The 15,800-nt window shown below is 43.6% G+C and overlaps 1 protein-coding gene across 6 annotated transcripts in view; it reads right to left on the reverse strand.

The window, feature by feature from the left end:
• Positions 1-5,012: 5,012 nt before the first annotated feature.
• The window catches only part of CDC42BPB (CDC42 binding protein kinase beta), a 90,955-nt gene continuing 80,167 nt past the window's right edge, over positions 5,013-15,800 (reverse strand). For 3 of the 6 annotated variants that reach the window (XM_063399423.1, XM_063399421.1, XM_063399418.1), the window contains 8 exons: positions 13,864-14,460; positions 10,817-10,914; positions 10,620-10,704; positions 10,353-10,470; positions 10,136-10,253; positions 8,928-9,036; positions 8,773-8,843; positions 5,013-6,751 (listed from right to left, as the gene is read on the reverse strand). In XM_063399423.1, the coding sequence (XP_063255493.1) occupies positions 6,620-6,751; positions 8,773-8,843; positions 8,928-9,036; positions 10,136-10,253; positions 10,353-10,470; positions 10,620-10,704; positions 10,817-10,914; positions 13,864-14,460 (1,328 nt within the window). In that variant the 3' untranslated portion in view covers positions 5,013-6,619. Of the gene's footprint in view, positions 6,752-8,772; positions 8,844-8,927; positions 9,037-10,135; positions 10,254-10,352; positions 10,474-10,619; positions 10,705-10,816; positions 10,915-13,863; positions 14,461-15,800 lie in introns of all 6 variants that reach the window. The other 3 variants (XM_063399417.1, XM_063399422.1, XM_063399420.1) reach the window with 1 other exon arrangement.

The raw sequence follows: 15,800 nt of genomic DNA on the forward strand, positions 1-15,800 counted from the left end.
CTCTACTGAGTATTCAGTAGGGCTTGTTGGCATATTCCATAAGGAAGCAGCTATTTTAAGTTTATAATGTTTTGTTCTAGTCTCTGGAAGACATAATCCCTCCTCAAAGGCCTAGGAATTCATCATGAGGTGCATCAGAGCCCTGAGGAAGGGTAACAGGCAGCATGTGGTGGTGGGACCAGTCCTGCCCTCTGGAAAGAGGCAGGACAAAAGCTCGAGGCAGGCAGGGAATGAGGGCTCTCTGAGCTCCTGCTTGCTGAGGTGAATTGGCAGAGCCAGGAGGAGTCTTGTGCTCAGGGCACACACACCCTTGGGATTTCACCATGCACACCTCTCCTGAGGGGGCTCCTCCACCAGTACTGGGATGAAAAGCAACTTAGCTGGGCAGGAGTTTGTGCTGCCTCTGTCAGGCACTTGTTGCTGGGTGAAATAGTCACTGACCAGGTCAAAAAGCAGAGGAAGCCATCAGCCTGCAGTAGCTGACATGGGCATGTTGGGAATATTCAATCCCCACCATCCAATGGTCCTACAACCAGTGCATCACTGTGGGGGAGCAGTGACCCAGGGACAGGACCCAAAAACTCACCTCACAATGCACAGTCACTCTTGTGATGTGAGCCCAAGGTAGATCCCCACCCCAAACCCTCCTTCTGACCCCACGGGGCCAGAGAGCACCGCATGGCCAGGGCTCGGTGCAGCTCAGCAGCCGTGGTGTTACCATGGCGCCTGTGAGAGCAGCCACATCCTCCACCAGCTACATCCCTCCTTTCTGCCTCTGAGGGCCTTTTTGTGTTCTTTTCCCCTTTCACATCAGTTCATTGCAGGTGACTGCATCTCCTCCAGCCCACAAGCCTTCAAATACACACACACAGAGGAATTTTCTTTCTGGGGCCGATGCAGTGCTGCAGGCTGGAGGCCACTGCAGCAGGCAGCCCATCACACCAGCACTGCCCACACCAGGAGGGGCTCAGGGCTGATCCCCAGGGACCCCTGGCCCCTCACCTCAGAGTGAATTCTTTTCTGCCCTGGCTGTCTTTGGGCCTCACTCTGTGAGTGTCAGTTGTGATGTGAGGATTGGGAGACGTCTCGATGGCTGCATCCCTGCAACGTGTGCGGAAGGGGAAAGGCAAGAGCATCCCATGGGCACAGACTGAGGGAGAGAAGATAGAGCCCGTTGGCAAAGATGGTGTCAGGATGGTGTCCTTCTCCTGCAAGTGGCTGAGGGCATCAGCTCTGTGTCCTGCCTGTGGGATTTGAGGGTGAGCCACAGGCAGGCATGTGCTTGTGGAGTCAGACACCATCCTGGGACACGTCACTGGCACAGAGGGAGGTAGACCACCCTAGAATCTCTACCTGGTCACCCCTACGTGTTGGCGTGTATGGATTTGCTGTTGGCGAAGCTTCATTTTTAAAATGCATTAGCAGCTCGAGGTCACTTACAATAGAGGCTTTAATTAAAGCAGAGATCAATTTTTGTCAGTGCATGAGCAGAGCACAGTCTGTACTTTTCCTTCAGGAGCCACGTCCGCTTGCTCGTACAGAATGCGCCGCAGGGAGGGGGGAGCTCTGCAGAAACAAAATGAAGCAGCGGAGTCAGTTTGCCATGCCAGGGACCAAGAGCTGCTGGAAAAACAGCTGTATCCGTGATTGTATCCATGATTGTATCCATGATTGCTGCACACACATAGCCCATGGTGAGGCAGGGCAGAGCAAAGGGGTTTGGTACACAAGTGTCTCCTGGGATCCTGCCTAAACAAGGAATTTAATTCACAGACATCTTTGGTAAGCAGCACATTAGACGGGTGGTTTATGACGTGCTGCGCACGGCACGTCTGGGCACCTGATGGCTTTGTTTTGCTTCTGGTCCTGAGTGTCAGAGGTCCCCCACTGTGACAGACTAATTCAAAATGCATTAGTGTTAATGGCAAGATCTCAGGAGTCATTGCTTCCCAGGGTCTCAAAAGAAAAAGCAAACTGCACACTATTAATGGACACCAACACATAGCACAGTGACGCCCCTTTGCACGATACAGCTGCTCACAGAAGTTGTGCAAACCCAGACTGTAGCAGAGTACTCAAAATATCCCTGAGCCTAAGGACTTGGCTGGATGAATTTATTTTTTATATCTCTTCTAGCAGGAGGCAGCAGTGGCGGGAGGGCGTTTGGCAGGGACTGGTCTCACCGGAGTGCAGGAGCTGGCCAAGGCACTGCGGGTGGCAGCTCTGCCCATCAGCATGCAGGGCTCTGCACTGCTCGTCCTCACGGGACCGCAGAGCAGGGACTGCGTAAGAAACAGCAAAGGAGGCGAGGCTGGAAAAAAATCTGAGGGTTTTATCTATGGGAAAGCATCAATAAGCCTGCATGAACCTGTGCAGTCAGATGACAAGTGCTGCAGCTTATTGGGGAGCGGGGAAAATATTTGCTGCAAGGACAGGGAAGGGGCTGATTCCTTAGTCCATGTTCCTCCTCTGGCTGGAGCACAGCACTGCAGCTCCCGCTGGCTGAGCACGTCCTGCTGTCTTCTGCTCCTGTCCTCAGCTAACCCTGCCGGCAGCGCTGGCCTGAGCACCGGGCACCGCTGGGACACACTCTGGCCAAAGTTTGGCTTTCCTGGGCATCCCACACCAGGCGTGCAGTTGATGCTTGCTCTCGTCATCACCACCCCCAGTCCCCAAAAACACATCTAGGACATTTTGCAGGCACTGAGATGGTGCTGGCACTGTGCCTTCCACCCTGTCCTCCTGATGTGGTCCCGTGTCCATGGAACCCCCTCCCCTCAAGCAGAGCCCCTCCAGCCCCCTTTGCTGCCCTGCCAGCCCAGGACACCAGAGCAGCTCTCAGCCCGAGGGAAGGGGCTGCACTGGGCGAGGGGGCAGCTCCTGAGCCCATGAGCTGCCAGGAGCCCCAGGGCTGCCAGGGAGGGATGATAGTGGGAAACTGAGAGGGGAGCCACATTTACAGGGGTGCAAGCAGGCAAAAGGTCGGCCAGAGCTGCTGCCACACCTGTGGAGGGCAAGCATTGGGCAGCTGAACACTGATTTTTGGATGGTCCTCCTCTCTTCTGCCTGCCCGAGCTGCTTCATCCAGAGCAGATGGTACAAACTGGAACATGAGATGCTCCAGTAGCCTGGCATGCAAGAATGCCATGTGTCCCTTTTGTTTCAAAATAAGCTAAACTCAGCAAGACAAGGTTTTTGGTCATGATACATCACCTTCCTTTCTCTAATACTTTGCTTAACTGCACCTCAAGGTGCAGTTCAGTTCCCACAGTCATCTCTTCCCACAAACACTTTCCTGCTTCTCAGTGCTTTAGGCTACTAGTGCCAGCTCTCAAGGTTTTTACACATCTGCTTTCTCCCAGGGATGCCAATCTGGTGCTGTGCAGAACAAGGGTGCCTGCACCTCCAGCATTTCCACACCGAAGCCCTCTCCCTGTGACTTAGCTGTGTTAGCACTTAACCTGCCAAGACAAAGCAGCTTTTATGCACCCCCCTCTCCAGCAGATTGCACGAGTTTAGGAAGCTGTTTATTCTCAGCACACCTGTTCTGTAGACAGAGATGGTGGCAGATGAGTTTAGTTCTTGGGTGGAAAGTGATACCATGATGTATTCCAAAATACTCAGCTTTTTGGGGGCAAGGATCTGTGCTAGAAGTGACCAATTGTTCCAGTGAGTGGTGCACCCACCGCTCCAGCTTCAGGACTGGATGTCATATCTCTGTGAAAATGGAATGAGCAGAGAAACAGGCAGACACCAAACTACCCTCATTCCTTGCATAGCTCAATTCCTCACTTCCAGCCCTAGACTGGTAGCATCCAGGGATAACAAAGTGCATTGTAATAGAATTGTTTCACCTGACTTTCTGCATTTATGAAAATTTTCCTGAGGGCTCAAGAGGACCCTTTAGGTAACTAGAAATCAAAATCTATAAGGGAAATGATGATCTGCAAAGGGCTGTGGTGGAGGACTTGGGAAAGAATTCTGCTTGGCCAGACTTAAGCAGGAAAAAAAAAAAGAATAATGTATTCATATGAGCAATTAATTAATTTTTCTAGAAACGTTCTCCTGCTTAAATTATAACCAAGCCCTGGCACTGCTGAGTGCTATGATTTAATACCCCCATAATTAAAGACTTTGTTGTCATCCCAAGTCCTCACTGTGCAGAGAAAAATCAGCTCAAGAGCAGGAGAAATGTTTTTTAAAAGTCAAAGGCTGATTAGCATGAATACTTGTGTGATGGCTTCCAGCACACAGCCCTCAAACCTCCTGCCAGCTGTCACCCCATCCCCAGGGCAGTGTGGATGCACTTTCCCAAGCCAACCCATCCCAGCCTGCCCAGGTAGGTTTGGTCAGGCAAGGAACAGCAGGGTCCAAAACACCACCTTGGCCTTTCCTGTGAAGGGTGGGACAAACCAGAGAGCAATTCAGAAACACGTGGCACTCTGTAAGGGATGGGAGATGCTTACCTAGGACACCCCAGGGATGTTGGCACTGTGCAGCTACAGTGGCCTCTATGGTGCTCAAATATCAGAGCATGAGGAGAGCTTTTTTAAAAAAAAACCTATTAAGAGTGGCTGCACCATTCACACCCCAATCCTTGAAATGTTCCTAAGCCTTTCTTTGGGAGTACTGCTTTGACAACAAGTGAAACATATTTATTGTTTTATGATACTTACATGAACAGACCCTGCAGCCTCCTTACTATGCTTCAGCTGTAAGTAACAAGTCATATAAATAATTTAAAAAGGAATTAATAGGGCCAGCAAGTCAATGACATGACAACTCTAAAACAAAGCGCGGGCACAAAATTTCCATGTTGTATTCCACCAAAAGGACTTCCTGAACACTCATTCCCCTTCAGCAATATGCACCTTTCTTGTAGTGCTTGGGTATGGAGCTCCAAAGTATCTTCAGTTTATGTCAAATGTCCGTGTGAACAAAGTGAATTCACCATGAGACTGAAGCAAGTGTCAGTGGTAGATTGTTTTCAGATGTCAAGACAGACGACTATAAACTTTAAAACCTCCCTCTTCTGCTTTATTGACATGTAAATTGTTCAAAAATGTTCTCACAATTCAATAATTACAAAGACTTAGACTTACATTAAAAAAGTAAAAACCAGAAAACCCCCAAAGCAGTAGTGTCCAGCTCTAACTGAGCCCCTTTATCAAGAATCTGAGAAAAAGAGCAAGTACTGTCGAACACTTAACGTAACAGGATTAAATGTTGACTAGAACACTCAGTTTAAACTAAAGATAAGTGCACGTCCTATACAGTGTTTCAAAAAGAACATTAGCGTTGGTATATCCTTAGCCCATTTCAACTGAATTTTAAATAAGTGACATCCAACTGTCATAAAATTGGCACAGAAGGCACACTAGTGTAACAATGACAAACTGGATATGCCAGCCACTGAATTAATTACAAGCTTTTAATGTAACATGGTCACAAATCTTTGAGTACTAAATGTATAATACATGGAAGCATGAGATTAAATATACACGCAAAACATCACCGCACGTGGGCCATCGCAAAATATACAGGAGTGTGTTGTGCATCTTTTCTACATGATCAATACTTGATTAATAATCATGGGGTCTTCATGCAGGTGAGGATACAATTAATGAGAAGAGCAGCACCCCCAGTTACACATCCTTCACGTTGCACTTTGGTAACCAATGAACAGACTGATGTTTTAGTGTCATACAGTCCCTCGGGCCGAGCAGACTCTGAGGGCAATGTGTCCACAAGAAGGCTTGCTAGCTAAACAGCGTAGTGTGTCCTTACACCAAAAACCCAGGAGAAACAGCTTCTCAGGAGGAGAAAGACAGGAACTAGGAGCAACATCTTTTTCACAGCAGTATTTTAAAAGCCCTGACTAATGACTGATGAGGACTAAAAGCAGGGAATGGGTAAATAGATAACTGTCAGTAGTCCTATGTACAAGACTAAAAAGTTGGTAGAAAGATAGAAAGACAGTTATGCAGCTGTATATGTAATGGCTAAATGAATTAAAAGGCCACAAAACTATAACCAGCTTTTCTTTGACTTCCTGGTGATTCTATTGATGTTGGAAACAACTTACAGCTTCCTACCATTCTCCTTAAGATTTAGGAAAAAAACAGTTACAGGAAAAAGGGAAAAGTGTATTCATCTGAGGATGTAACTAGACCTGCTCACATTTCCTATTTAGAACTCCAAATTCTGTCTAAAAGGATTTCCTGCTAATCAGACATTACATCATTCTATAGAAAAATAATATTCCTGATATTGTAGCAACATTATCAGTAACTCTCTCTATTTCTCTTTCACCATAAGAATAAGACTATTTACCGGTGGCCTTAAACGCTCCTATGCAATAAAACTGTGTCACAGCTGTGCAGAAAGGAACCAACCGTAACTGAGCAGTGAACAATTCTGCATAAAAAGCTCAATCGCTATTAGTAAAGAATTTTCTTCATTTCCATAGTTTGTATCTACAGTCTGGATATATAATTACTCTTGTACAACACTAGAGAGTCTGTGTCAGTCTTGGCACGAGCATCTGCGACAGCTTTGCCCTGCAGTTGGACACCACGGAGCAGCGGGCGAAGGAGCCGGAGCGGCGAGAGTGGCGGCGTTACGCGTCACAGGTCGACTGGTCCAGTCCATCTAGCACAAGCTGATTCCTATGAGGAGAGTTGGGACTTGGGGGACCACTTGGATTTGAGCTGTTAGATGGAGTAGAGTGTTTGGTGGAGTCTGAATCAGGCTGTTAATGAGAAACATTAAAAAAATTATGTTTACTTGAAGTGAATTCTTTATACTCAAAAGCTTGTTCAAAGGCACTCAAAAATAAGGGTGAGCAACACCTATGAAGCAGTGTAAATTAGATTAATTCCACAGTTAAACATTCAGCAAGTACTTCCATTACCATCAACAGGCTCTAGTGCAGTCCCAAAGGTGACCTTCTGACACAACAGGAATTACAGTAAAGTATGTGGAAACTGCAACATCTCTGGCTCCTCTCCTTTAGCCATTGCAAAGCTTTCCTGATGGAATGCATCTATCTGTTCACTGTTGCTCAGAATTTACCAGCCTGCAATTTTTATAGCCCAGGAGTAGGTTTATCTGCCCATGTAAACATACAAAAACTACGGTGAAATCATCTTCAGTTTGGTGAGGAGGAAGGAAACAAGCATTATGCACTGTTTACAAAACAGCCACAAGCCTGTGAAGCACCTGACAAACGAGTGAAGGCTGCCAAGAATCTGGCTGGAGATCTGGAACCAGAATATACTTAGTGGGTACGTCCTACGTCAATATCTAATAAAGACTATCCACAGTTATTTCCCCAGTGTTAGATCAGTTGTTGGATATTTGCCTTCACAGGCTGGTCTCACTTCAACAGGATGGCTGGCAAGCTTCCCACTATTTTGGTGTGTTACAATTCTGAGCACTGCACACATTTGCAGCTTATGAAATACCGCACAAAAACCCCTGTTACCACTGCAGCAAGTTATTTTCAAGAAAGGAAACTGTATACTTAGCAAATAGATTGAAAGGTAACATCCTTCAAGAATGCTGTTCAGAAGATTTTGCATGGCTCAAACAATAATAAGATAATCTATAACAAGATTATCCTAACATGATCCAGTTCATAAAGCCAAAAGCCATGGGGGAAATAGTATAAAGCCAAAAGGTGTTATAAGAGCCTCTTTCCAGTTTCAAACTACTATTTTTTAAATCTAAGAAGTCGTAAGAAATTGTAAGAGCTAGCAAAAAGAGAAAAGATTGTAAAAAATCCCTTTGGAATCTATCATTACTCATCCCTACAAATAACAATTACCGCTAGAGCATGGAATATAATGGAGTTTGGGAAGGGTGAGCAGAGTAACATAATCCATCATAACCACCTTTGAAAACCAAGACTGTTTCAAAAATACCTGTGTTTAGAGATTCCCACTTTCATGTGCTTTTAATGGCTAACTGAAGGTGACAAAGAAGTCAGACCACAGATGTTATCAGAACTCTGGACTTGGCGTGAGCTAAGGCATCCACCAAAAGCCTGGCTTCACAAAAATGTGCTTCAAAATTCAGAGCATTATATGGGCCAGCAGTTGGGTACCAAAAAGCACTAAAAAGATCCTAATCAGGGACTTTGCTTGCCAGGAATAATTCCTAACACCTTTCCTGCACAGACAGTGCTTTAGTAAAGCTTGGAAGAAAACACATGATAAATAACAGATACAAAAATCATCTATCTTCTCTATTTAGATTCAAGAATACCTGGTTTTGTAGAACCAGGGCACTTTAAGTTTGGTGACTACTGGGACATACTCTTATTTTTGCTAAAAGCAGTTTTATGTATTATAAATTTGATTCCTTCTCAAGTTACATGACAAAAAGTCTTCCTTAAGGCAGCACAGAAAATTACTTAACTAGTCATATTACTTTGCTATTCTATGCTAATATCCCAGAGAACATTTTTAGGACCTTTGAGGACATTTCATCAATTAGTCAAATTTCTGTTGCCTATAAAGCTTAATTGAAGACATAATACTTCTTAAAATATCACCAGAAGAAGATCTTTTCACAGCTTTGCTTTCGTGCTGGTGTGTCTAACTTGCAAACACGTATTACAGGCTGGGAAAAACACTTGTGGAAAGAAAACCTCTCCATAAACAATTCTATGAAGTATTTCCTTGGGAATGTAATTTATTGCAAAAAGAGCCCAATCTATGTCAACAGGATATCGCTGGTCTCCGTTTCCAGAAGCTGTTTCTGTTTTACCTCTTTGTCAAACTCCTGGTCAGGGTCGGACATGCTCCGGGAAGGCATGGCTGCTCCCACCTCACTGCCACCTGCACAGAGTGAAGGACACTTTAAAGCTCCTGCTGACACCACACATTACAGCTCACAAGTGACCAGCTTGCTCCCAGCCTTACTTGATGAGGGCCATGAGATGTAGGTTTTGTTTCTCTGCTGCTGCTGCTGTCGTGACAGGTTAGCTGAAGATGGACAGGTTTTTTCATCCTGGGCAGGAGGTAGGACACTCTACAGTTGAAATGAAACACCTTGTTAGCCAGCAACAAAAGCTTTCCAATGAGAAGTTGTTACTCATGAAAACTTTACTGTGCTTTTGAAGCTATTACAACCCGGTGTTGGTAGAAAAACTGAACTTACTTGACCACATCCACATATTTTCAGTAACAGACACAAACCCTGAGAAAGACAGAGAAAGAACTAAGCCCCATAGCAGCCACTGGAACCTGTCAGCCAGCAAACCCTCTATGAAGGGGCAGGGACTGTGCTAACAGCTCTGCTTTCCTTCCTCCTCCTGCTGAAATGACAAGTGCCTGACCCACATCTGGGCTATCTGAGAAAGACAAGACCTGACTAATAGCTCTAGGATAGAGGGGAAGGTACATACAGAACATAAAAGTGTACCTTCACATCTTCCTTCTGTGGATTTAACACTAAAATAGCTCATTAAAAGCTGTATTAGTTAAATACAAAATGAAATTAAGGCTATAAAGCACTGCAAGTTGCATGCATTTTAGTTACCTCCACAGCATTAGTTTTTTTTCCCCTTGTTATTGCTCTAGAATTGGTGAAGTGCCACAAGCATACCATATTCCAGTTCCTAACAGTTTGTAGCTACTCCTACCCTTGCTAGGGAAGCAGAGGAGGGACAGGAAGAGGAAGAAAGCACAAGGGAGCCTTGCAGTGAGGAATGGTCACTCTGGAGAGAGATTTCAGCAGAGATAGGGCTCATGTGATAGACGTGCTCAAAGCCTGTTGGAGGTGATACCAAGAGCAGAATGTTGAGAGGATGAGGGGGAAGGAAATTCATTCTGTTATTTTAAGAAGACAAACAAGAAAAAGGAAGGAGGAGAGACTGATTATATACAAAACTTCTAACAAGCTCCTGACAGTGATAGCTGTCTTTCAGTGTCTCATTCATAAGTCAGCTAACACTATTTCCTTGCACAGGGTTTAGAAGCATTGCACAGCAGGAAGGTTCACCTCTCTAAAGGATTTAAAGAAGAATTTGGTACAGAGATAATATTTGAGCCCATCCAGCTCATCTTCACAGCTTTTGTGAGCAAGAACAAATGCACATACATATCCCTCCCCTATAAATGTATTTTACCAGTGGGAGGTCCATGAGGACCTGCATTCCATCTCCTGGTCCCATGTGAGCCACGTGGTTGAAATTTGTTGGGTTAGAAATCATCTTTGACCTTAGCTCAGGGTCTCTAAGCATTTCCCTAAAAAACAAGAGTGATTTTTACCATTAGCATTCCCAGTCTCTGCATGTCATCATGTATATTCAGTTATGTTTTACAAATTTACAAATAACTTCTCACCGCCTTTGTTGCAACCGCTCTTCCTCGGGAACCTTAAATACAAATCTTCTTTTGCTCCTGGTTCGAAGCATTTGCTTCTTGCTGTTGTCAGACGTTTCTGGTACACTGAGGCCAGCTCCTGCTGTAACAGCACAAAGCACTTTTACATACAGAGGTACATGCTGACCCAGACACATTCAACAGAAATTCCATCTAGTGCAAAGGTACCATGGTGAAAATTAACCAGTTAGAATGAGTTCCCCATTTCTCCCCTTGCTCAGGACTCACCTGCAAATTTGTTCTTGAAATATATTAGCCTTGGTGGCTCGCAGTTAAGGAGGTTCAGTGTGCCATCCATGTTTAATGGTCTGATCTGTTTTGAGGCAAGAGACAGAAAATTAACCTCAAGTCTAGCATACACTGTAAAGAAACACCTCATTTCAAAGCAAACCAATTAGGTTTAATATTCAAAGAAAACTACTTACCCTTCGCAGGCCAATAGTCTGGACCCATTCCATAGTGTTAACATCAAACACATCAACACCATACTCGCTATACACTGTTACATATGAAGAATTGCAACCTGCATTGATTGAAAACAAACAGAAAACCCTAATGTCATTTCAGTAGTCCAGAACTGACAAATATTTGAGTAGACTTAAATAGTTATAAGTTTTCCACTATGTGCAAGATACATTTTAAAACACATTTTCAAAGTCCCATTTTCAAACAGATTTGTGAGAATAGATTTGCTAATGACAACTACCAGCATCATGGAAATATTTAAATTTGACCCTTTCGGTATTTTTTAAAACTTCACATTGCCATTTCATAAAATTGCAAAACGGCATTTAAAGTTTTCAGATGCATACAAATTTGCTAGGTAGTAGGAAATGAGCAGCTATCTTTGCTATGGATTACTTCATTTCAGAAGCAGTGAACCAACTATACATCTGCTGTGTGCAGAGGAGATGAGAAAGCCACCATCTGTGAGCTGGGTCATGAACTCATGATGCATTTCTGCTCTCAATTTCCTTCCTCTTTTGCTTACAATTTTCTAGCTTTAGATATTCATGTATGGGTTACTTTCATCAAGTTGACAGAAAAATGTCACAATGCTTAAAGCCCATAATTCATATTCTCTTTTCAACTTTTTTTTTTTCGAAGCATAAAAGGCATCAGCAGACAAGTTTATTTTAGGTCAAACGAAATGCAGAGATCTCTAGAGCTTTGTATCAACATGCTTCTGCTCATGTAAAGACTGTCTCCTGATGTAAAAAGCAGTTACTAGAAACTTAAGGGATTTTATAGAGAGAAGATGCTTCAATAAACAAAATGAAAATAACCCAGTAGGACACTAAACACATCACAGAATCTTCTTAGAAGAACTGAAGTACAGTTGTGGTGCTATTTTTTAAACTCATTAGAAGAATGTCCTGGACAGCTATCATAAAAATGTAACACAAAAGTGATTTATGGTCAAGCATTTATTACATGCGGTCTTAGCTGGCTTGGATGTTCAAATCAAGAGGGAGAGCCCAGCATCAGGCAGAAACACCATCTGTAGCCAAGGCTGGCACTTGCCAGTCAGAGCTGATGAGCCTGAGCAGATCTCAAGTGGCTCCCAGAGAGCTGCATCAGTGCCTGCACTGGGCTTGCCCACACTCCAGAGCAGGGGGCTGCACGGCTTTGCTGCTGCAAGGCTTTGCTGCACGGGAGCCAAGCAGCCCCAGGACACCCACGCTGGCCCAGCACAGCACACCAGCACCAGGCTGGAACCCCGACGGGCAGCCAGGGAACAGAGCTGTGCTAGGGCTCAGCCTGCCCTCTCCAGGGGCAAGGGCACTGAATGCTGCAGACACAAATTCTCTGTTTTAGCCCAAAACCTCTTTACAACGTGGTGTTTTACCACAGCAGAATCACTTCCACTGTGTTGGTCTCTCCTACGAAGATTGGCTGAGGGAGCTGGGGCTGTTCTCAGCTGGAGAAGACTCTGGGGAGACCTTACAGCACCTCCCAATACCTAAAGAGGCTACAGGGGAGCTGGAGTGGGACTTTTTACAAGGGCGTGGAGTAATAGGACAAGGAGAAACGGCTCTAAACTGAGAGTGGGTTTAGACTAGATATTAAGAAGAAATTCTTTATTGTGAGGGTGGTGGGGCACTGGAACAAGTTGCTCACAGAAGCTGTGGAAGCTCCACTCCATCCATGCTGGTGTTCAGGGTCAGGTTGGATGGAGCTTTGAGAAAATTGGTTTTTAGTAGAAAGTGTCCCTGCCCATGGCAGGGGAGCTGGAAGCAGGTGATCTTTAAGATCCCTCCCAACCAAACCATTCTGTAATTTTACAGGCTCCTCATGGGACAGTTAAAAAACCCACCATCACTAGTAAGAGACATTAGGACTGAGGAGGGAGGACAATTCTAATGAAAAGGGAAGTAATTCAGTTTCCTTTGGCAGCAGAAAATGTTGTTCCTTCTACAAAAACACCCCTAGGCCAGCACTACTCAGGGCTGCACATACAAGAATGTTATTAAATAGTTTACAGTAAGACTACTTCTAATAATAACCAACAAAACCATTAACTAGCAAGTCTAGTTTGCTGAAATGCAAAAAACTGTAAAGCTGATTAAGGAAAAGGAAACATTAGTTTTAGCTAATAGTGTTTTAAAGTAAATTTGCCACGACATTGTTTCCTTGGGACTTTGTTTCAGACTTCTGCACAGAACTAGGTCAGAGTAAAGTAAGCAAACAATTTCAGTTCAAATCAAACAAAATTAAACACATTCCTATTAGGGCCTGGCCTGATCAAACCAACATGCACCTACCTCCTTGCTGTACTACTTAAACAAAAAGCTATTTCTTGGCTTCAATCATTCAAAAAATGTTAATTGCTATTTGAGCTTCAAACAGAAATAAGATTTATCATCAACTGCATTTGACTAATGAATATTGAAAAATGCTCTGTATGTGCCTCTGTTCTACCAAGCTGATAACTAATGCTCCTGAAACAAGCAGAGTGGTTGAAATATTACCCTCCACCTACACTATTTTTGGATATTGTCCCCCTAAAATTAAAAACAAAAGGAGAAAATGTTTATCTCTTATCTCTATGAACCTTTACACTTGCAGTTACATTTCTTCTTCAGCTTTCTACTGTACTTTGAGTATAGTACACAGAAGACACCCTACAGGCAACTGGACATTTATACTCTCTAGGTGACCAAAAATCTTTATAGAATTTCACAGACAGGTAGTCTTGCACTGTCCTGCATCCAGGACTACTCTCTGTAGAAATTATTTTGCATTCCACTATTTATTCTTCTGTGTCCTGTAATAAGACAGAGCATTTCTTGCAGCATCCACGATCTCCAAGTCCCAAACTACCAGCAGGAAGAAGGATGTGTCTGTTAGCTCATCAAAACATAAACTCGGTATTCAAAGACAAACCGAAGCAAAATTGAATACAATGCTGAGTATTTTTTGACAAGTAAAGCAGCAACAGGGATATGGCAACAGAAAAACATATACATACTACAGGCAACAGGAGTTGCAGGCCACATTAGTTCCTGCATGCGTGACCTTCGACCTTGCGAATCGACGTAAACTCCCATATGGCTGAAGCAAAGCAGGTATTCCTCATTACTGAGCTCCACAGCACAAAGGGCATCAAAAGACTGCTGTGAGAGGAACATAAGCGAGGGGTCATTAGGATTTACCAGGTTTATAGACTGTCCATCTCCCTGGATGGTCAACAGAGAGAACCCAGACTGGTAGCCAACACAGAGCTTGTCCTTGAACATTGTCATCCACTGTACAATTCCTGGAGCCTGAATTTCACTGAATTTTTTGTGGAAAGGTTTAGTTCTGTGAATTTCATAGCAAAAAACCTGTCGTTTGACAGCCACAAACAAACAAGTAGAAGAACTCTTCTTTAGTGTTCCAGTTGTAATCAATTGGCAGCCTTTAGTTTCTGCAAGCTTGATGTCAAAGTTCCCTTCTGACCCATCCAGAGAGGCCCAGGGGTAAAGGTGGACGTGATGGTTCCGACCACAGATGAGGATGATAATTTTTTCTTTGGGAGCAAGCTCTATCTGGTACACCTTCTTGCAGTCAGCAGCTCGGACTATCACTGCAAAGGAAGCAAGAGCTGCCATAAGTTAAACAGGAAAATCACCAGGCCCAGAAACACTGCAGTGCTACATAGTGATGCCTGAAAATTAATCTTAACACAGACGTACCAGGTGAGGAAGTGCACTTATTACACATGTTGGATTCTCTGTTAATTCTCAGAGTAAACAATGAAACAAATCATTCCTGTAACCCTCTCTATTCATAAAAAAATCTCAACAATACTTTATGGGAAAATGCTGCTTAACATGTAGGATAAACTGAGAAAATTTTTTATATAATTGTATCTGTACCATCTGTACAGTGCAAGATGCTGCATCTTCAGAAGTGAGTCCCACCTCCAGGAAAACATCAGCATCTTCAGTGCATTTTGGAGGAAGACCAAATTAGCAGATTACAAAGACAAGAAACAGAAAGTTTTGAATCCTGATAAGTGAGGAGGCAAAATGCTGTACTGTTGGCAGATCTCTCAACCAGATACAAAAGCAATAGAGTAAGGGCGTGTAAAACACATACATGGAAAGGCAAAAAACTCCTGTGTGATGGGGAAAGGATAAGAAGGAATGGGCTTAGGCTGCAGGAAGAGAGGCTCAGGATAGGCACCAGGAAAACCCTTCTCAAGCAAGGACTAGTCAGGCTACCCATGGGGAATTCTGCTGTTTGAGGCATTTTTTTTAAAGCCGGGTTAGAGGCAGCTAAGGGGGCTAGGTACAATGTGTGTTCTTTGGGGATCTTGGCTATACAAGAACTTTCAAGAATGCAGTGAGTATTTCACGGGAAGAGCAAACGGAAGAGCAGTTCTAAACTAGGAAACTTAATAAGCATAAACCAATTAAATTAAATTGTAACTTTAATTTTTCTTTTAGCTGAATGCATTAAAAATATTTGTGAATTGTTGTTTTAAAAAAGAGAGAATTCTTAATTGGAAATTCTTTGAGTTTTTTCAGTAACAGCTGAGAAATGTAGCCAAAGTTACCAAATTCTCTAAACTTGGCAATAACACTTTAGCTGTTTAAATCACCAAGTGCTGTTGTGGTGTACCCTCATCTGTATAAATAGATGAAATGTCTGAAGAAATGTTCTATGAAATAACAGGCTTTGCCATGGAGAAATGGTTTTCTTCTTAGCTCCAACTCCAGCTTATTTGTCAAGAATTAAGCAATATTCTAACCAAAGACCTTTGCTATAAACAGCTGGCAGTTAATTAACACTAAAAATTACAACTGCCATAAAATGAGAAACAGATTATAATTTATAAAAATGCTAATTAGCATACAGAACTGGCCATAGTAAACTCCTGCTAAACATCTCTTAACTTAAAATCAAAATTGGTAATTAATT

Source organism: Prinia subflava, chromosome 5 (genome assembly GCF_021018805.1).
Source record: "Prinia subflava isolate CZ2003 ecotype Zambia chromosome 5, Cam_Psub_1.2, whole genome shotgun sequence".
Lineage (NCBI taxonomy): Eukaryota > Metazoa > Chordata > Aves > Passeriformes > Cisticolidae > Prinia > Prinia subflava.